Genomic DNA, 23,253 nt, shown 5'->3' with positions numbered 1-23,253 from the left:
CCAATTTGGATGCTTTCAAATGAGGGGAATTTTGAGGCAGTCCTAACTTTTAGAAGTTCTGGAACTAAATATGTGGTGGATAAACAAACCCTTTTTCATATAGTGCTAAAAGACATTGCTGGAGATGATGAAGGTGGGAACTTTTCAAATGTAAGATCCAACTGAGCTGGAATGATGAAAAAAAACAATATTATGTGCAGTTTCTTCTCATAACATTTTAAAAGTTTGTTTTATATCTTAATTTAGATTCTTAAACCTCTGCAGAGCAGTTTGCATTAGATTTCTGTGATGTTAATTTAAATTGCAGTACTTTGTGTAAACTTTAGTTTTGCATAGACAGTATAGTAACTCCAACATTCTTTTTGAGTCTCCCAGTTAAAGCAGTTTAGATGGTTGGGCACATTTGAAGTCAGTGTAGTTTGAATTCATTCAGCTGGGTTCAGCTGTAATAAGTACCATGTCTAAACTACTTCACACTTTCCAGCAAGGGTAGGGACACTGAAGTTTGTTTTCTGTAGGAAATAAGTGGTACATTAGAGTTTTTATTTGAGAAGATTCTCATCCAGTCTAAAGTAAAATGCTGGATATTTTGGATGTAGACAGTGCACTTTACTAAATGAATTCTAGTACTGTGAAAACAGTATAAAAATAAAATTGAACTTCTGTTGCATATTATTAAGTCCAAGACGTGGGGTTTTTTTGTTAATACTGTGTCTCTACTGAATTTAAGCAGCATCAGGAACTTCTGTTTCTTTACTTGTCTTGAGTTGTTGATTTGCCATAAGTGTTTGCTATAGATTATATTCTTAAGTGTTCAAAGCAACATGAGACACTTCAATTGTCTGTGAATAAATGTATTTACAGTATTACTAATAGCACAGTTAACATTTTTCCTTCATAAACTTACCACTTTCAATAGAGTTGGACAATAACTTCAGAAGTTTGAGTTGAAAACTGTATCATGACAGTCTTGTTTTCGTTCCTGTATATCAGCTACTGGTTGTGATCTGCAGTGAAGGCATTTAAACTCCTTCCAAACTTTGTACATCATGTTCATATGGACAGTCACTTTCATCTGAATATGACTTAGCTGTTCCTGGAGCCATAAAATAGCACATTTGTGAAGTTTTATTTTTACTGGTAAAAGCTGGAAGAAAGGAGGCTAGTTTAATTTAGTTTTGGTTTTGTGGTTTTTGTTTTGGTTTTGTTCTTTGTTTGTTTGTTTTGGTTTGTTTGTTTGTTTTAATTTTGAACAACTTTTCTGGTCTTCAGACTTGTATCAGTTTGCAGTTCTAGGAAAATATTAATGGACTATGTTGATCTATTGAAAACATTTGAGTAATCACAGGGAATTTAGGAAACTGTTCTGGAAAGGAATCAATCAGAACAGTGCTGGTATGAAATAGAAAATGGAGTGCTGTAATTTTATGCTCACATATATATCAAAATGCAGATTTTTCTTAGACCAAGAGCACAATGAAGTCCTGTGACCTCATGCCCTGGCATGTGTGTCCTCTCTGAATGGTAGGAGCATATCAGAGTTCCAGACCAAATAACAAAGTAAGTATGAAAAATAAATCCTGTGAGCCCTATACATTGAGTTTGAAGAGGATACATTAATCTTTACAATTTCTTGGCCTTTCTGACTTACTTCAGTCATTTAGTGTTTTTTTTAGATAGTGCACATGTCTAAAACTTCTGTTAGGAAAATAAAAAATAAATAATTGTTTTATTAATTTAATAAAGTAAAACTTTAAAACACTATTTTCCTTATTGATAGGATGGGTAATTCTCTCTCAGTAGAAAATAGGCCAAAAGTTGTAAGATAATTAAAATAGAATTAATTCATTGTATTAATAGTGATTTAGGAAAATCTGTGGGAATGAAAACCTCTGTCTTGGTGTAGTTGGGAAGTTGCTATAGGAGGGATAGCACTAGGGGTTACATAATCTTGATCAAGAGGGTTCAGCCAAGGAATCAGGCTAAAGCAAACTGGAGAGGATTTGTGTAGAAATAGGAATGAGAAATACTGTGGACAGTATAACTGAATTTAATAAACTTTCTTAATTCTAAAAGACAATGGGGAGTCACAACACTTGCTTTCTGACTTGTGGTAAGTGTTCTAGATTGCTAATTAGAATGTTTTTTTACCTCATCCATTGCCCACAAAGAGAGTAACCACCAAGTTATCCATATCATGCAGAAAGGATAATTATTTAGAGCAAAGTCTAAAATTGGGATTATTTTCGCCCCTTGTTTCATGAGTTTTTGATTGAATTCTTAATCTGAGTGCTGTATGGGTTACCTGTCGATCTGTGTGGTCCTTCTCATGTTTACAGTACCCAGACAGTGATTTTGTTAACTTCTTAGTGAACTTTATATTTCAGTCAACTTAGGACACTGAAAAATTACAATTTATAATCAGTATATAAGTTATTTGAACACTATTTTCGTAATTCAGTGCAAGATTAATCATATTTCAAAGTCAATGTTGGAAACCCATGTGAGGGCTGGAGTTGATCATTTGGAGTTTCTTGAAAGTACTTAAGACCGGAAGGCTTCTAGGAACACCTAAAAAGTTTTTATTAAAGTCTGAAAATAAATATGAAGAGATCTGATAAACTTTCATCGACTGCTTTGGTAGTGCAGAGTCTTATGTGTAGAAACTGGAGTTCATTTATTAGTTACAAGTTTCTGGTTATAATAGTTTTTAAAATCAGTATGTGACTTGCTGAAAATATATGAAGGACTCATGGAAGTCTTAAAAGGCACTTTACAGTATTACTTATTTAGTTTTCAGCAAACTTCAAGGCTTAAAAGATAATTTTAGCCTGTCAGAATTGGGCAGTGAAAGCTGCTAAAGCACACTGAATAAATGCTACTGATATGTTTGCTTTGGCTGTCAAGGAAAGGCTGTTTTTCTTGTTTGTTATACCTTTAATGACTGGGAGAAAGGTTTTGAATGTTTGGTTGTGGTTTTTGGAAGACACTGTTGCTCAGCGGCCAAGTTTCAATAAGCTGTACTGAAAGTTTTATATGTTAGTGCAAAATCATAAGGAACAAAGAGCAGCTGGAAATGACATGAGTCTACCACATGCAAATAATTTGGCAATCTGTATACGGAGAATGCAGAAACAATTTAAAAAATGTAGACTGCTCCTGCTGGCAATAAATTCCCTTGTCTACAACTATAGCAGCTTGAGGCAACTCAGTGATACGCTTTTTATCAGTTGTTTTATGTTCATATGCCAAAAGAAAAGGAGTGAAATATGTATTAAGAGACTTTAAGTAATTACCTCTATGCATAAGGAGATTTTTTTCATGGGAATACTTAAATACGTAAAATATTACATGTGCAATAATAGTACTTATACTAAAGTATTCTAAGTACTATAGTCTAAAGACTTAGTAGGTGTGTTTGAGAGGGTTTTTTTACTCATATTTCTTTATAAGTGTGTCATATGTAAGGACAGAAATCCTGCCTCCACCCCATTTTCTCGTTCCAGTTATTGAAGAACTGTTCTTCTAACAGTCATGTAGTATCTTAATTGAAATTTACTTTCTTTTAAAGAAAAGCAAAGCCAATTAGATGCATTTAGACTGTGGTAATACCTACTGTAGAACAAGTATGATAGTTAAAATTACTTAAAAAGCCCTTCACCTTAGACCAACCTTTTTATAACTGTTTAAAATAATGCGGTCTTATTTGTAGAAGTTCTGTTTTCTCTAAAATGTATCTGTATGCTGTAATCTTAATTTGTTCAGGTTTCGCCTAAACCAGATGCACTTTACACTGTGATTCTAGACTATCCTATTACTAATTATCCTATTACTAAATAATTAATTATGCTATTACTAATCCATGGGAAAAAAATACTGCTTTTGGCTTTAAGACATGGTCTTCTAGCATTCAAAAGCTGATAAATGGATGTTGGTGACTTTGTGCTACTATCTGTAGCACAAAATAACATAGGAAGATAAACTCTTAAAAATCTACTGAAATAGAAGAAAGTAGTCTGTATACATCACTCATCTGAAGTAGAACTGAATTTAGTGGAGAAAATATTCCTTTTCTGTTATTATCTCTGATTTTTTCCATTTCTTTTCTAATGTAAAAGTTAAACTATGTTTTTATGTCCTTGGAAAAACAACGACAAGTGAGTTGTTGAGCACAACCTGCATTGACCTGCTGAAAGAAAAGCAGCAGAATCCTAGCTCTGCCTCCTCTTCCCTTCTGTCAAAGGCAGTGATGTCATGGGTCTAATAGTAACTCTGGTTGAGTCATTCTTTGATCCATGGCCCTAAAATACTTTTAAGTATTGTGTCCTACATGCTACTGAAGGTCCCTTGTTCACTGAAGCTAAGCAAACAGAGGTTTTCCACCTTGGGAAAACCTTATTCTCTCTTCCTACTTGGCCTCTAATGTATGCAAACACTGACTACAGCAGGACTAGGCTGTATTTTTAGTTACAGTGTTACCTGATGAAGGGGATGCTGGTCCAGATCTGTGTCAGCCTCTTTCCCCTCCTACCAATGTCCTGTTCAATAAATCAATATGTTCAGTGAATTGCTAGGGTGGATACATTGCCCGGTTTCTGTGACACATCTTTGAAGAGGCTATGCTCATCGTGCCTGAAGGAAAGGCTAAGTTCCCTCCTTCCTCTGTGCACAGTATTTGTTTCCCTCTTTGAAAAATATTTTCATGAAGTGTGATTTGTATATAGTTAATCAATAATGTTCTTGGAATTTGGCTGCAATGTCCACACTCATCATTTACCTTGCCTCCTTGCAGCAATTTTTCTTGTTTCTCAGTAAAAAATGAATGGTGGGATAACAACTGAGTCTACTCTGATGGAAGTTGTTGAGGTTGTTTGCATGGATTCTGTTGCATTGAAAAAGAAGCACCATGAAATGGAAGTGCTAGTGCATACCTGTGAGTTGTTGGTGTTGATGGGGAGTTGTTGACAAATGACTGATGTCATTTCACATCAGCAAACTGACCTGTGAGTGTAGTACCAACATACTTTATCAAAGAAAGTTTAATCTATTCATACCTGATTTAAGAGTTTATGTTGTGAGAGAGATTTTTTTAAATAAACATCTTTTTAGAACTTTATTAACCTGTAAAATAAACCTTAAAGTAAGCCTAAATAAACTCTCCTTTTTTTTTTACAGGTTTATTTAACTTTCAGAATGGGCTTTGCTAGTGTAAAATGCCAAGACCTGTTTTTTGTGTTCATGATTAAGATATGGCTGATGTATTAGTGGGAAGGAAGGGTATGGGCAAGATTCTCTTCAGATGTTTGACAGAAACGGACCTAGGAAAACTTGGTAACAAATGGCAATAAGTGTATGTTTTCAAATAATCCACTGATTAAGATGATTTGCTTATTGACTTAATTCACTAAAGCACCATAAATTTTATCTTTGAAATCGCAATTGAGAGTTGTAATGCAAGATATGCTTGCAGATACTTGCCTAACACTTTACTGTTATGAACTTGTAGTAGAAATTGCTGTTGTTTACAGTTTGCTTGTGAGCAGAAAAAGTTGATAGTATTTTTTTGGTTTTGGTTTGGTTTTGTTTTTTTGGTTGGTTTTTTTTTTTTTTTATGATGGTGGTGGTTGTTTTTCTGTTTTCTTCTTGAATTTCAAGTGTAGTAGGTAACTTAAGTCTGAGACAGGAAACTTCCGTATAGAAACAAAGTATTTTCTAGTGTCAGGGGTTTTTTTCACCTGGTGGTGTGTTTCTTAAGCACTTTTTTACTTCTTTATGATGAGAACACAGATTTATGACAACACTCAGGGTATACTTAGTTGGAAACATTCATTGCTCTATGAAGAATGGTCTAGAAGAAAGGTAGCTGAAAATTTAAAGTGTCAATAAGTGGCTGCTCTAAGTCACGAGTTCATTACTGGTAATTAGTAAAGGAAGAAAACCTGGATATGAGACTTGTAAAGATGGTCACAAAGCACCAGTTTGACAAATCTTAGCCATGTGATTTTGTCCTGAGGCTTTATCAGAAGATATATTTCAATAAAGACTAGAAATTCTTAATGATGTTATACATGACAGTGGTGTAATGTAATCCTCCTCTGGCCAATTATGTCCCATTTATGTTCAAGGAAGATGACTTGAGACTGTAGCAGATGCAGAAAAGGACTTGGATGGTAAGGAAAACTGCAAGAGGAGGAAACTAAAACAATCCAGCTTGTTCGTTAGTCTTGCAGAAGAATGACTGGGAAAAAATACTGTTCTCATGAATATCACATGAAAAAATATGGGGGGAGGAATTATTAAAAGGACAGTCTTCATCCTTAGCATTACATATTCATGTGGGCAGTTGTATAATGTGAGCTGCAGAATCAAGAAAAAAGCACATAAAGCATTGGAAAGAGCTGTAGGAGAATTTGTTATCCACAAATGTTTCTGGCACAAAATTTCAGATGATATAGCAGATCTTGATAGAATATATCTTAAACTTCCTGGCATTCTGGCATTTTAAAATCTTGAGATACTTGATTAAAGTGCATAAACCAGCCTTTTAACCAAGTTTTACCAACCGTATAAACTTTTCCACTTGTTACAAGAGCATCGTATATAATAGATATTTCTGTTCTCAGTCAATGGTTAAAATTTGCTTTCTGTGAAATTAAATACTGTTGTATGCAGAAAATCAACTGACATTTTATAGTGTAACAGTTGTCTAGTATCTTGCACAGAGTATGTAACTTTGTAATAATAGTCTTTTGAATAACACCTTCAGTATATCTGCAGGTGTGCTGGCAGAGGGCTCAGCACGAGCCACATTAGAAGCTTTTTGTGTTAGAGTTAATTTTCTGCTATCTGTGTCAATCTGAAATAAATAAACTTCAGAGATGAGACTTTCCTTAAGTAAGCATAGGAAACTCATGGGGTTATATGGTAATATTTCTTCAGAGAAATAACTACTGGTTGAAATTATTCATAATTTCTACATAATCAGAGCCTTTTTTTTCCCCAAATAAAATTCATTTATAATTATATATTTGCTAGAGCATCTCTTCAGAGTTCTTCCCAAAAGAATGAATTTCCTTGCTAAATTGAAACAAAGGGAGAAGTGATGAGAGCTGAGGAGTATATGTATCAGTCACAAAGATTACCAAGTTTTGGAATAAGCTCAAATGAAAATTTCAGAGCTTCTTGTGAAGTCTTGTGTTTTTTTGTTTTTTTTTGTTATTCCTGAATAAAAAGAGGCTGATTTGAGAGTGAGTTAGATAAGAATGTGAGACTGTTGTTTTTCTAATGCAGAAAAGAAATTGTAATCTGAGAACGCTAAGCAATTAGGTGTAACCTCTTCTCTATGGGCATGACTGAAGTACTTGACACTGAAGTATTGAGTCATGAGAATGGATTTGGAAAGAGTCAAAGTCAAGGTAGGATTACTTTTACTATTGTCTGAAAGGTGAAAAAATCATGTAAATCACCAGTGGATCACTTTACCTGTATATTAATGAACTTGTTGGGGAGTACAGTTAAAATATCAGTTATTGAGCCAGAATGTTTCGTGTGTACAGTTAAAAGTATCTGTTATTAAATCAGTGAGTTTTGCAGTGTGTTGACTTAAAAGTTGAATTAACTCAAAATTCCAGACTTGGAGTTCATATCATCAGTGGAAGTTTAGCCACTGAGTAATAGCAGAGGTAGTATAAGGTTAGCAGGTTTAGCACCTCCACTGGTGGAAAATTTGAAAATTAACAGTGCATCTCATTGTAAAAGTTTTAAAATGTGTATGCTGGATAAACGACCTAAGGCAAAAAGTAAAGTACTTGATAAAATCTTTTGCACTTTCTGCTGCTACAGTTGAAGGTGTACTCTCCAAATCTCCCAAGTTCTAGTCCTGAAGCTTTTAACTTGATTCCTTTTTTTTACAAAACCTGACTTGGATTGCAGCAGCATGTGTATGAAGCTGTTATTTGTCACTAATTTGAGCAGGTTCACAGCTCGTACAGCAAAGACTTTTGTGTTCCGACAAGGGTAATTTAACATCCACTGTTTCATTAAAGCATTATTTTATTTTATCAGCAGGAAGAAGGCAGGTTGAGTAAGAGGGGATTACTTATTTATATTTTTAAAAATACAACAACACTGTACACTGCAGTTATTGGACTTCTTAAATCTAAGAATTAATAGATCTTGCTTACCCTTTTCCTTCTAACCATCAAGCTACGATAACTAAAGGGAAATAATGCTGTCCATCTGCTTTTCACAGGACTCCTCATTATCTACCTGTAGGGGTCTTATTTGGGCATAAATCAACTAGCTGTTGTAGCCTCTTCAGGATCAGATTTGGAGTCTGTAGTTCATTACATTGTGTTTTAATTATTGATGGGAATGGCATAGTGAATTAATACTTTCCTGTCCTTTTCCTGCTTTATATGCAACCTGTTCTGTGTCTGTGATAACCCATTGTTACCACACTGAGAGCCCACTAGCCATCAAGCAAAGGGGAGGATGCAAGATAAAACACACATAAAGGCTGAACAGAATTCCTTCGGAAAGAGAACTCGTCTCCAAATCATTCTTATAGAAAACTATCATGGTAATACTTGACCTGTTGGATGGAAATTAGACCTTCTGAAAGGTAGTTAGGAAGGAAAATGAATAAGGGAGTAGAAGTTAATCTGCACCAGAAGCAGGAATTGTAGGCCAGGCTCAGTATGCTACATAGATGAGCATTAGTAATTTTGTGCCTTTCAGAAGACTGACTGTGAAGTGTCCCTCTCAAAAAATAACACCAAATGGAGGAAATTAAACCAGAAAGAAACTTTCTGTTGTCCCTTCAAAACCCACATTGCCATCCAGCTGTTACATATCAACAGATATTTACCTGTGGTTGCAGACTGCCCTACAAGTGGCATCATTGCCTGCTGGCTTATTGCCATTTGTGTCCCCCAGCAAGAATTATGGCAAACACTAAGTTGTTCTGTCTGCTCAGTCGCAGGCACCAGGTTGTTTATAAGTTGGGGGGTCTTCTTGCAGTCTGTGTATCTGGTGTCTCTCATCTTGTAAAGATGTTAGATTAAAATCCTGTTGTAAACTATGACTTGTTAAAACAAGTTAAAAAAAGAAGTTGAGTGTGTTATCCATCCAACCCAGCCCCTCCCTGACCAACAAACAACATACTGGATATCTACTTTGGTTTTGTTTTCCCCAGAGTAGGCAAGGTTCTTTGATTCTGAAGGAAAGAAAAATTAGAAGGTTGAGAAACATTGTCCTAAACTTAAGAAAGAGCCATGGGAACAGTTCATAGGATAGAGATCTTGGTACAGAAATTACAGGTCTGTAGTTCTAGTGGTTCCAGCTACGTGGTTTTTAGTTCAGTTGTTTTTTTTAAGGGTAGATAAAGTGTGTACTCTGCTAATTTTGTTTGCAGTTCAAGGAAATATTTTCATTATTTTTTCCTTTTTTTTTTTTTTTGTCCTTCTGTATCTAGGAATAATCATCCAATTTTGAGTTATTTATTGCAATTTAGTTTGCTTTTTCTGGAATTTTTCTGTCTTGCTATCTCTCTTTCTGATAATGGTTTCATGGATTCCTGTTTTGTTTGGAAGTCTGAAATATTCCTTAACCATTCTTGCAAATGTTGTACCTCCTACGGAACAGCCATATAATTAGTTCATTGTTTTAGGATGTGTTCAATAGTGTCAGTCAGCTTTTATGGTACAAAACAGATTTGTGTTGATAAACTATTACAATTATGCTGTGCTTCCTTCAAGAACCACTGTGGGACAAGGGCATGAATAATGTAGATAAGGTAGATTAACCCTGACATCTGTGGGAGATGCACAGACAGAAAGGGAAGTGATTAGATGAGTAATACGCTGCTTTCCTTGTCACTGTAAATTATCATCAGCTAGCTTTCTCATGTCTTTGCCCACATGCCTTTGATATACCTAAGGATCAAAATACTTTTGTTCATTTCCCTGCTCCTAGCAAATTTTTTTTACAGAACGTGAGACAGTTCATGTAGAAAAATGAATTTAAAATAAGCAAATGTAGCATTTTAGTCTGTTAGGTGTGAAAAATAATCGTCTTCAAAGTGCAAGCAAGAGAACTACTTCACAGAAATAGGTTTATGTGCTACTTCTACCCAGATGGGAAACGTGAGGTAACTCTTCTTTGAGCAGGTCACTGAGACAGATAATGCATAGCATAAACGGTGTCCTGTCTTCACAGCCTGAGGGTATAAAAAAAAAAAGGCAGCTATTAAAATAGAGAATGGAGTGAAAAACAAACCTTGACACAGCATTCAGTTTATTTCTTCTTAGTATACTCTCTGTGGGCTGGAAAAGGTTCTAGACCTTAGACTGCATCCTGCTCTTTTTGAGAGCATCATGTGGAATTCCCCCATGGAGGTGGAAGGTGTTGACTTCCCAAGTAGACAACGTTAAGAAGATCTTGGTGGCTGAAACAAAAGATCTCTAACAGAAGACATCAGAAGAATATGACCATGCAGGGATCCACTACCATCTTTGGGAGAGAATGTGATTCACGTTTTTATTTCACATCTTCCCCAGTTCTCCAACAGGTAGAAGTTGCTTAAATGAAATAAGGTTGTGTGCCTGTGTGCTTATATGCACACATACGCAATTTACACATTTTTTGAACTTTTCTTTTGCATTTGATATAAGTAGTGGTCACTGTTCTTCTTTCTGAAAAGAATTTCTTAATCCAAGTCTAAGTTCTATGAGATGTCTCCAATATACCTGGAAGTCCCCTTATACCCCACAATTTACCTGATCTCACATAATTTCATGCTAATAATTAAAGTGTGTCTGTGATGGCTGCAGCTAATCTTGAGGACTTTTCAGTATCAAGGTATACTTTTAGTTTTTGTTTCCACAGAAGAGGCAGGGAAGGTCACACGTGTCGGTGTTCACTCTGAAATTTCCTTTCATGTGCTAGTGTGAACAGTTCAGGCAGATGCCTGAAATACAGTTCCATACAGTAAAGGTATTCAGCTAGATAGTATATGATGTAAAAACTTAATTTATTTCTCCAGTGCACTGAGTCAACCTACTATAAAGGCTCAAATTGGTAAAGAACTGTTTTTAACGTTTTTGGAGTTGGATGAAGATTTCTTCTTAGTGCTACTGTGTCTGACAAAACACCTGAAATATTTGTCCTGCTCAGGCTAATGTGTACAATACTGGCATGATACAATCCACTGATCCTTCTTAGGGCTGCTTGTTTATTAAGGAGTGACAATTAACGACTCGTATCCTCCCTCTTGTGCGGAAGGCGAAGGAGAAGGAGGAATTCTTCATGGGCTGTGAACTGGGTTTCATACCACATGTTATTAAAGGTCATTTGGTTGTTGTTTCCATGACTTTGATGTGAAGTGTTTGCTGCCTGATACATTTTCCATCTCATGATAGAAGTGTTTGGGTGGCTGTATTGGGTTTACATGGCAAGATTTTGATAAGAGGGAGGCTGCAGGCCTGAGAAGACACAGAAGCTGCCCCCATATCACACAGAGCCAGTTCCAGCTGGCTCCAAGATGGACCCACCTCCGGCCAAAGCTGAGCCACTCGCAGTGCTGATCATGCCTCTGTGGTAGCATATTTAAGAAGTAAAAAATGCTCTCTAACATGGCAGCTGTGTGAGAAGGAAGTGTGAAAAATGTGAGGGAAATGGTCCTGCAGACACCAGGATCAATGAAGGAGGAAAGGGAGGAGGTCTTTCAGGTGCTGAAGCAGAGATTCCCTTGCCAGCCCATGGAGAAGACCATGGGGCACCTCAAGCTGCAGCAGGTGGATGTGCACTGAAGAACACTGCAGCCCATGGAGAACCCACACTACAGATCACTTTCCCAGCAGGAACTGTGGCCCATGGAGAGGAACCCACACTGGAGCAGGTTTTCTGGACCTTGATCCATGGGCTGTTTCATTGTGTTTTCTCCCCATGTACTGCTGAGGAGGGGATTGATAGAGCAGCTTGGTGTACACATGGTGGCCAGCCAGGGTCAACCCACCACAGTCTACATCTGTTTGTACCTACATGGAGATCTGCAGGAAGAATTCTGTTGTTTTACAATGTTTTTAGTGAGTTTTGTGCACTTTCACAGCAGGTTCGCCTCCAGTATGCGAACATTTTTTTCTGGCACCAACCTGTTTTTGTCCAAAAGAGAATGAAGTAGAAGATAAAGGAGAAATTTAAATGCTATGTTGTGGCACCTAAAAACAGGTGCAATAATAAGACAGACTACTGTGTTAACTTTTTTTTTAATTCCTCCAGACTTGAGCATGTTACTTGCAGAGAAATTTCCTTTCATCTCCTTGGAATTGGAGATAATAGTGAGAATAGGGAGCCTTTAGCTCCCTTCTCCCACTCTTTATTTCACACAGAGGAAACAAAAGACCCTGAAGTGATGTTTGCTCAAAATTTTGGGGTGTCCAGGAGAGCAAATTTTACGCTGTTGGATTGTTTCAGGGTAGTTAGTGCACTACCTGAGAAGAAATGTAGGGTGCATGTTTCTTACATTTGGCTGTGCCTTATTGGGAGTTTACAGGGCACTGTGGTAAAGTAAGCTGTTTACGTCATAGTGGAGTGCTGGATGAAATAGAGTAGATCAGGGTTGTTGGAGTAGAGTGCAAGCAGAGTCTTTTCAAATGTTCACTTTTGTCCAAATGTCGTTATTGCTGTACTACAGAGGACTCAACGATGCCTCATATTCTTACATCATCTGAATGAAGGTTGAGGAAAAGTACTTTCAGTGTGACTGTTTTAGAGTAGACTTTTCTTTTTAAGGGCTTGGGGCCATTAGAAATCAGTGTATATATTTGCTTGCTGCAGTAGTGATTGCAGGTGAGCAGACTCATTTATCATATTTCAAAAACTGTGGTGGGTGACAGGTTCACAGGAGTGCCCGGGTTGGTTTTAAAGTGTACCTTCCTGTTTCTGTCCTTTTCATCTGCTCTGGATGGCCTCTGAGAGAAAGAAATGGTGAAACACCCTTTCAGGGTGTTGGCCAACTCTGTGAGATCGCAACCCCCTCTACTGGTGACACCTCTGTCAGACTCTACGAGTTGCTGCTCTCAGACTGTTTTCTTCAGTCCTATTTTTTTCCCTTTCCTCTAAACCCAACATTTAGTTCCTCTCTGTATACCTTTTTAACTCGCCCACGAGTGCTAAAGGAGAAACTTGATATGTTAAATCATAATGATTAAAAGAAAAGCAGATACAAAAGTATGTGTATGATCACTTTGAAATTTCCTACATCTGTAGTGTATTCTTAATTCAACTGTGGCTTTGAGGTGGAGATTTTTAGTGTTAATTCTTAAATTAATAAATGGGAGACAGATAGAAAAGGAAAACATGCTGACAGTGCTCAAAAGTAGTACTTACCAGGTGTTTGAAGCAGCAGAGTCTCTTCATAATCTGTTAAAAATATTTATCTTGCCAAGTCTGTACATTTTTATGTCTACCTGCCTGAGACATGCTCTTTCTACATGTTTTCAGTCAGCAGGCATGCAGCTTGACTCAGTAGTGTTGATCTAGATATTTTATATTATTGCATCAGTAATGATGACTTTGTTAGGAATCAGCATTAGAGCTACCTTTTCTTTCAATGTGATACAAGTTCTACTTTCAGAAAGAAAAACTTTGAGTCTATGCACAACTGTCATATTTTTTTCTTCTATGGAAGTGTAATTATGTTTGGGTTTTTTTATTCTTTGTCTTCTGTTACTTGTTATTCTGTCTGCTAAATAACTGAAATAGAAATGTCTCTTAGTGAAGAAATGTCATGCGTTCTTTGTGGCATAATTTTCATGAACAAAGCAGAATGTATTTGATGCCAGAGTCAGTGGAGGCCTTTTCTGCCTCTTTTTCACTTGTGTAGCATGACTGTCATTAGAAGTTGCTGACTACAGTAAAAGCTGAATGTACATCCAGGACATTATTCATTCATTCTGGCAGGTGGAGAGGACAAATAATTGAGACAAGATATGCTGCCATGCATATACAGACAATGACAAGTTGTAGAGCATGTCTTAAAAGTATATAGCACTTCATAGTTGCATTACAGTGTTTTCATGACTAATAGATAGCATTTGTCTATAGAATGGTGCATTTTCCTACCACTTAGGGGGAAAAATTGACTGAAGGCTAGAACAAACTCTGATGGTAGTTCGCCTAGTTCCCAACAGCACACCACAAACTTGTGAAATTTAGCATGGAGTGCTTGGCCCCCATGTTTCCAGACTTCAGGTGGAATTCCATCAACCCCAGCTGCCTTGCCAGTTTTCACCTGCTCTATGGCCTTAAGAGTTTCTCCCAAAGGGGGGGTCAGTATCCGATTCATTCTTCACCGGTTGCTTTGTAGTGTACTGAATTGCTGAGTCTTGGACTACACGGCTAGTACTGAAAAGAGTCTGAAAGTGTTCAGACCAACGATTCAGAATGGAGATTTTATCTGTGTGAAGCACCTGACCATCTGCGCTGAGTAGAGGGCATTGGACCTGATATGTAGGCTCATGTGCTGTTTTCAAGACCTCATAGAATCCTCTGTGATCACCCGTATCTGCACATAATTGAATTTTTCCTGCTAGATTGATCCACCACTTGTTCTGAATGACACAAAGTTTCTGTTGGAGCTTGCTGAATGCAAGAGGAAGGGCTGCTTTTCTTACATGACAAGATGGCTGAGCAAGGTGTGCTTGGTGAGCAGTTCTCAACAATTCCTGGATCTCTTGATTGTTCTCATCAAACCAGTCCTTGTTCTTCTTTAGGGAGAACCCTAAGGACTCTTCAGAGGACTGCAGGATGTTATTTTTAATATATTGCCAAAGTGTTTCCGGAGAGGGATCTATGGAATAATTTTCGAGCCTAGTTTGAAGGTTTGCCTGAAAGCTGTCTCTCACTGTAGCTGATTGAAGATCGTTAACTTGGAGTCTCCTCCTTGGGATACTGCCCCCTTTAGGTTTGAATTTAAGATTGAAGTTAAGTTTACAGCGCACAAGTCAATGGTCTGTTTGGCATTCTGCATTAGGCATCACGTGGGTGTGATGAAGATCGCGAACATCTCTCTGTCACACCAAGACATAATGAGGTGCCAGTGCTTAGATCTAGAATGCATCCAGGTTGCCTTCAGACTATTTTGCTGCTGAAAGATAGTGTTGGTGATGGTGAGCTGCTGCTCCGCACAGAATTCTAGCAGAAGTTGACCATTATCGTTGCAGTTTCCAAAGCCATGCTTGCCTAATACTCCTTTCCAGGCTTCAAAGTTCTTTCCTTCTCTGGCATTGAAATCACCAAGGATAATGATCTTATCATCTGTGGGAACCTTTTGGGTAAGGCAGCGCGAGTTGGTGTAAAATTTATCTTTTTCGGCAGGGTCAGCTTGGAGAGTTGGGGCATATATACTGAAGACGACAACGTGTTGCTTGTTGTGTAATGGAAGGTGTAGGGAGATAATGCAGTCAGAGTGACCTGTCGGCAGATTTTTGAGTTTAGAAACAATAGAGTTTTTAATCATGAAGCCAACTCCTGAGAAAAGCCTTTCGGTTCTGGGTTTACCTGACCAAAAGGGTGTGTAACCGGCACCATGTTCTCTGAGGCTGCCTTCTTCATGGAGACGGACTTCACTGAGAGCAGCAATGTCGATGTTGAGACGTGAGAGTTCGTGGGCAATTAGGGCAGAATGACGCTCAGCACGTCCACTGTCCGCAGAATCAAGCATGGTTCTGATGTTCCGGCATGCTAGAGTCAGTTTGGGTACACCTTTGAAGGCGGGTGTGTGCCTTTGTCTCTTAATCTTTGTTTGACCGCAATTAGAAGATGCCTGTTGGCTGCAGATAACCAACTGGGTGAAGGGTGGAGATGAGCTTTGGTTAGGCCACTTTTTCTAGGCCCCTCTCCATGTGGAGCAAGCAGTGCTGTCCTTGAAAAAGGCTGCTTGCCGTCTGAGCACAGCACTGCCCAGCCGCCATCTGAGCACCAAAACCCAGTATAGTTATGTCTTATATAGACTTCTTAATGTATTTTGTAACATTCTTGTTTGCATTATGAAATCAGAGTTGAACTTCCTATTTTTTTTAGGCTTTTACAGTGAATTGCTTGCATTCTTTGCCAAATCTGTTTTAGGCATCTCATTTGAATACTTTGATACTTTGAGTGGTATCTTAGTACAAATGCAAATAGGTTTTTCAAAATGATTCCCATCTTATTCAGTAAGTGCTGAATCCTATAAAAAAAGAAACTTGGTGGGCTGGAGTTAAGGTTGTTTGGGTGACTTTTTTCCTTTGTGATTTCTTGATTTCAGAGCTTCATAGCAAAGACAGATATTTCTTTTGTGTATGTATGTATGTATATAGATATAATATATATAAATAAGAAAATTCCTGCTCGGTGGATAGATGCTTACTTTTCTTACTTGCATAATTCCAACTTGTGTCTATTTTAGGTTTGTATGTTAGAAATATAAACTTTCAGTGAATTTGTCTATAATCTGAAATTTGTAAATCACTGCTTTTTAATGAACTACTTTCTTTCAAGTTTTTGTTTAAGATTTGTGGTGTAGTAGTGCATAAGCATATTTACATAATGAATTACTATTATGATTTAAAGCCTTTAATTGTTTAGCTCTCCAGTGAATAGTCTGCAATTTTAATTTAATAATGTACTAATAACTGATATTTGATAATATATTAATCACTGGAAAGTAGTAAAATTGGAGTGCTTTGGTAGCTTTAGTGAAAAGATGTAACTGACTTCTTATATAATTTTTTTTTTTTTGACAAAACCATTTTGGCTTCTGCAGCAGCAATGTTTTATACCACATATAAATGTACAGTGGCATGTGGTTATCCAGCTGTAAAGTGTGGTCAGAAAGGTCCTAGTCAGTGGTGGTACTTCATTGTGGTGGACGTACTCAGAGCTACAGGAATGGAAAGATTTCCCCAAGGATGGTGGCCAGTTATTACTGGTGTGATGGCAGCGTGGTCTCTGGCTGTGGGGTGTACCAGTCACCAAAATTTGGCTTGGAGTTTTCTGTTAAATGCTTATTTACCAGTCTGAACTTTTTGCTTTTTATTGTTCACTCCCAGATGAGGAAGTGCTTATTTTGTGTAGTTCCTGTCTTCCTTCCAACACAGTAACATTTCTCATACAAAAGCCATGTCACTGTGCCAGAATTCTGCCGACTCTTTTAAAGATCAAGATTCCATCTAGTATTTTTTCTAAACTGGCTTGCCTATTTTTTTGTGTTGTGGTACTTTATTTTGGAGTTTTAACAGACTTGTTCTTGTCAGGGAAAGATGAAGTAAAGCAGATGTAGTTTGAAAATGTCTTTCTGTCACAAATAATGAATGAATAGTGTATTTCATTTAAAGCAGAAAGCTTATTCCAGTCCCTGACCTCCGCTGCCCTGTTGGTTGATGTTTGTGTCACCTATTTTGTAATGGAAGTTACAGGAAATAGTCACCTCAGGTGAAACCTACCTGTACTGTCTTGGCCACCACGAAATGTCCTTTTACTGTCATAGACTCATTAATTTGTTAGATCTCCTTTGTGTTAGATAGCATAAGCAAATTATTCAAAATTCCTTTAAACAAAAACTAGTCTGTATAGTAACTTCATTATTATTAATTACCATTAAGTGTTATTCATCAAATTAATGAAGTAAGGGGGATGTGCAGCTTAGCATTTTGGAAAGTGTAGAGTTAAAAATTTACAGGAAGAAAGTAAAAGTTAGCCAACTAGTTGTTTCTGTATTTTAAAAATATTTTTAGAACTTGTTTAAAAGTTTAGTTTCTGCATTCTTCCTTTTCCCTAAATAACCCAAGAATGACTTTGCAAAATATTTTTCAGCAAGTTTATGAATGGTGACAAAATCAAGATACGTGCACACTGTTTTTCTCAGTATGTTCAAAAGTTTCTGCAGTTTCCTTAAGGCTTAACCCATGCATTTTATTTTAGAACTTTTATTTCGGGTTAACTTCAGTTTTTATACAGACTGATTATAAGATAGAGGAATTTGAGGCAAAAGTACCTTTGTATCAAGTAGTGTCAAAGTATTTATGTAAACTTCAAAGGTGTCTGTACCTGTTTATATATGCTTTTAAGGTATGATATAAAATTGTTATGCAGGCTATTTTCCTTTTTATTTCTGAAGACGTATGCTTTCCTATATGGAATTTTCAGAAAGCTGCTAGGCTTTCTTCACAGCTGCATCATGTTCAGAGGCTCACATTCATTCTAGGATTGACTAAAAGCAATCTATTTTCTCTTTTTCTTCCATATGATCAAGGAAGTCTGTTTTTTGGCAAAAATTTTACCACTAGTTAAAAATGTGATGGGCGTTCTGTATGTCTGATTCCATTTCTGTTCTGTGTTTCACAAAGACATTCAGATTTGGTGCTAATGATACCTTTTATCATTAAATTATAGTAGCAAACTTTGCTTTTCAATGAAGTTATATTACAATAGTGTTAAATAAAATGTGTAGTTTTTATTCCTCTGCCTTACAGTGTGAATAGATTACATTTTTTAAGTTATTATCATCATCATCATTTTTAGGAAGCAACAGCAGATACAAGTGTTGAAATTATCTTAGACTGTGATAAGTAGACAGTAACAAATAATTCACTTCATTTGTTGTGTATGTAGTGTGTCCTATAACCCATGGTCCTGAGGATGACAGGATGGAATTTTTCTGTAATCATCTGCATATTTTTTATTTGTCTTTCTTCAGTTGAAGAAGTAATGTTTTTGTGTTCACAGATTTTGATCTGTGTATCACTGAAGGAGGATCAGCTGAAGGATAGGCTGTCATTGTCCATCTGCCATCCAATGCCATGCAGGTTGTCTTCAGCCTAGACCTGGAGTTCAGTTCACTATTCTGGAATTTGCTGCTCCTTCTCCTTTAAAGGAGGAAATGAGCAGTATGTTCATGGCAATGCCTCCGCAGAAAAGTGTGGTTTAAAAAAAAAGGAAGGTTTTCTTTGCAACTGAATTGTAAAATACAAAGGGCCCCTGAATGATTCAAAAAGTTATAGCATGGCAGTCTTCTGTTAATATCTGATAATAAACATAGCTAGAAAGGCAGCAGGAGAGGGAACCAGTGGTGATTTTATTGGAATGCCATGCTGGTAAACAAGCTCTCTCAGGATAAATAGAAACAGTAGAGGATTAAAGCACTAAAACAGAGGAACATTGAAGAGCTTTCTCCTGCTTGGAAACAGTAATAACATTCAGCCAAATAGGAAATGCTTTAGTTTGATGACAGAAATGAAGGGAAGGAGAAGCTGAGGTAGTGCTGCATCTAACTGCCTGATAAGAGGAAGCAGAACAATTCAAGTGCTGCTGTTGTATAATAGCTTAGAAGTGAATAATTTTGGTTGAGATGCTCAATTCAGTCGTGTTGCTGTTTGGGTCAGCAGGGCTACTCTCAGTTACTGCACTTGTAGGCCATGGCTGTTGTCTTGGTAGAGGATGGAATAATGAAACCAGCTTCTTGCTGGAAGCAATGAGGTGAAGCAGAGTGAAGCTGGCAAGAATAGAGTGTGCTGAATTTCAGCTCACATTACAGGAGACAAGAACAAAATGAATAAATCCTTCCTACTGGTGGTAGTTTTGAATTCAAGCCATGCTTCTGCACAGCAAACTGACAAGTCTGGAACTGCAAAGGAAGTTAAAAAGTTCTTCATACTTCTACCTGTTTGTTCCCCAAAAGAAAAGAATTGCTTTATGGCCCTAAAGTGAGAAGTCAGGTCATCAGGGCTGTGAAAATATATCTGCTGTACTTTGGCTGCTTTTCCCTTTATTTAGTTTAAGTAAGTAAGCTTTGAAATAAGTATTGAAGGATCAGGGAGGAGGCTTAAAATAGCAGCAGTGAAGAAGTGAGAAGATCATTAAGTTCTATTTTTTCCTGCCAATCAGATGTTTTACTTTTTGCCTATGCACATTCCTTTCCTTCCATTTAAGGCAGATGACCTTTCTTCAGGTCAGATTATCTGTCTGATGACATGGGTAGGTAGCATTTGTGTGGTTTCTGATGATGAGAGATGTTTGTTCTGCAACACTATTTAAGCAGTTATTTGAACCCAGTTGATTCAGTTGAATGCTGACATTCACTATTATTTTATGACTTGAGCTCACATCAGTATTATGATACCTCATTCTTCATACTGTGATAGGTAAGGAACAAACCTCAGTAACATTTCTTCCTACTGATTTTCCTTTGTGTCTGTGTGCTTAAAATGAGAAATAAAGAATGAACAACTGATCAAAAGTCAAAAGCTCTTGTTCTCTGGGTACAAGCACTCACATGGGGGATTGGACTCCACTGTTGTCTTGTCTGTACTTATATCAAATCCATTTCTGAAGACCTCCACTATTTCTATAGGTAACATTCGTTTATAAATGGTTTAGACCTAGGAAATACAGGTCACTTTGAAGAGTTACCCAAAGAAAAACTTATTTATTTAAAGAAATTAAAGATGTAATCTTTGTTGTTTGTTTTCTCTCAATGCTGTCATTATTTGCAGATGTCTAATTGTGTATTGGCTAAATCTTTGGGTATATTATATGAGCTTTGGAATCTACACTTGGTTCTGTCTGCAAGAATTTCCTTAGCATATTGAGTATTGCAAATAATTACTTTTTATTAGACCAAATATATCATAATTGAATGTTTACTCTTTTATACACAGTCTCTTCCATTTCAAGATTGTAAATGTTCATGCTAGATTTATTTTGCATAATAAAAATTCCTGTTAAATTGCCATCTCCCTGTAGAATACATTTATTCACTCATTTTAATAAAGTGTAGCTTTTCAAAGTACATCATTCTGATGATTCAAAAAACGTACCTTCTTTTTTTCTCTTTTCAGATTTATCCAAGAACAGATTAACTGAGGTTCCTATGGAGTTGTGTCATTTTGTGTCACTGGAAACACTAAATCTATACCACAATTGTATTAAAAATATACCAGATGCCATAGTAAACTTGCAAATGCTAACTTATTTAAATTTGAGGTAAGTTTAACTTTGCCACTTTTTTTTGTTTGTTTGCAAATGTGTAAAGATTTTATTGTGTACACTTTATATATTTCTGGAAGAACTAACTACCTTTTTCGTTTTACTGGAAACAGTAATGCAAAAGCTCTTTGACTGTAAATACAGCTCTGTGTGAAGGCATTTTAAAGGCCAAAATGTAAAACTAATTATTCAGAGAAAGACCAAGAAATACCTAATCCATGTCTTTCCCATATTCTTGTAACGAATTCAGGATGCTAATCACATCAACACAGTTGGATTCTTACAATTCACTTCTCATGACAAATTTTGTAAAACTTGACATACCTTTTGTACTTAAAAAGATGAAGAGACAGACACAGAAAATTTATGTTTTTATCCATGGGAATAGAATGGAAAAGCATGATACTTTATCACTAAGATTTTGTCTTATACAATAAATATAATTACTGCCTGTTTTAAGGAGGAAATGGCCAAGAATTAGACACCATTGTGTCTTTTCAATGAAAAGTCTGTGTGAATACAAACCAGTATAGAGAATTGCTGCTGGTTAAAGTGCAGGTGAACACATATGTGCTTTTAGTGGAGGGCACGTAAGCCCTTTTTCAACTGGAGCAAGGTGTGGAGTTTTCTTTGCAATTAATAATGTAAAAACTGTAATAGTAAAATATAATAATCTGATCTTTGTGAGATGAGGTTTGAGCGGATGGTGCAGTGGCTCTTGGTCCTTTAAATTCAAGGTATGAAGGTTTGATCATCAGTTTTATCAACACTGAGGATCTTTCTTAAGCCTTCCTGTATTATTGCTGTACTGCAATTTTGGCCACTGTGGAACACCATTTTGGCTATAAAAATTGTAATGTTATGGTGTGTTCTGAGTATCTGCACACATACAGGGAATAGGACTTGAAATTTTGCATTAGTGTTTGTTAGATATACATAAAAAAATTAAGACTGGATTAAGTCGTTAAATTTACATAAAATATCGTGGTAAATTTAGGAATTAGATTTAACTCAGAACTCAATATCATGAACCAGTGACTCAGTGTAGTGATGGAATTTGTGTGAATCATCACAAAACCATAATAGTTAGATTTTATATTACATCTGACAGTAAATGGGACAAAATAAAAGGAAGTTTTTCAAGTTCTTAAGGTCATTTCCCTCAGTTTAAAATCCCCTCTTCACTTGGATGTGCCCTTCCTCCTTGTTAGTTGTTCATAGTAAACAGGTTAAAGAAGGAAATATAGCCTTGACTTTCTAACTATGTTGCTTCTTGGCAAGAAATACATTAGAGATATAGAATGCATATTTTTCTGCCTGTCACCAGCAGAGCCCATATGTTAAATAGCATTGGAAAGTGATGCCAAGAGATATACGGTGTCTTTGGGCCTTGGTGGATACTGTTCATGTTTTATTTAAAGAAATTCCTTTTAAACTAATGATGATTTATTACTCACTTGCCCTGGTGATGTACTGTTCTTTATCTATTAGTGGGTTGCTTCTGAGTTCTGTAGAGCTTAAAAATTGTTTTGACTTGCTTTTTGTGTGTGTCTAATCTGCCGATCTGTGGCATAGTGTAACTATTTTAGAGTCTAGATTTCCTCAGTTTGAGTTCTTTAGAACTTAAAAAAAATATTTCTACTTAATTTTTAGAAAAAGTTGTGTCTTGGGCATCTGCAAAGATACTAAAATTAAGAAACCTGGCTCCACAATAGGCATTGATTCTTTTTTCAGCTACTGCTGGTTAATAGTTGGATTTCTCGTTTTTAATGTCTTTGGGTTTGTTATTTGATATCTGTCTGTTTCCTGGCTTGTGCAACAGAGATATGATGATAGTTTGCTTTGTAAAATGTTTTGAGACTGTTGGTGTGGAGCATGAATATAAATCTTTATATGCAGCTTTGTAGTATACTGCTGGATTGGCAGTTGAAGAAATGCTGTGAAACTGGTGGAATTTTGATTTTTGTTTGTTTTTGTTTCACTTCAGGGTTTCTTACTGAAATTACACATGGCAATTTCTGCCGTGTGTTTTCAGAGTTCAGACACACCTTTGCTCTCTGAAGCCTTAACAGTCAAGCAGAAGCTAATTAAAATGGTTTATACTGGGGTGCAACTTTTAAGTGTTGTTTTACTACAGGTTAATACTCATAAGAAAGAACAATTATTTTAAAAACCTTTAAATATTCTACGACAGAGTAGTTAATATGTTATTCTGATAAGCATGAAGTT

The 23,253-nt window shown here is 36.6% G+C and overlaps 1 protein-coding gene across 7 annotated transcripts in view; it reads left to right on the top strand.

Annotated features, from left to right (window-relative positions):
• The window catches only part of LRCH1 (leucine rich repeats and calponin homology domain containing 1), a 114,016-nt gene that overhangs the window by 32,038 nt on the left and 58,725 nt on the right, over positions 1-23,253 (top strand). For all 7 annotated transcript variants that reach the window (XR_007902980.1, XM_051778696.1, XM_051778700.1 and 4 more), the window contains exon 2: positions 20,877-21,021. Coding sequence is in view for 6 of the 7 variants with exons in the window: in XM_051778696.1 (XP_051634656.1) it covers positions 20,877-21,021 (145 nt within the window). In the remaining variant the exon portion in view is untranslated. The remainder of the gene's footprint in view (positions 1-20,876; positions 21,022-23,253) is intronic.

The sequence above is a fragment of the Manacus candei genome, unplaced genomic scaffold, assembly GCF_025592945.1.
Source record: "Manacus candei isolate 608988 ecotype Guabito, Panama unplaced genomic scaffold, ASM2559294v1 h1tg000014l, whole genome shotgun sequence".
Classification (NCBI taxonomy): Eukaryota; Metazoa; Chordata; class Aves; order Passeriformes; family Pipridae; genus Manacus; species Manacus candei.
The sequence above is the reverse complement of the archived record's forward strand: the minus strand, read 5'-3'. Positions and strand labels throughout refer to the sequence as shown.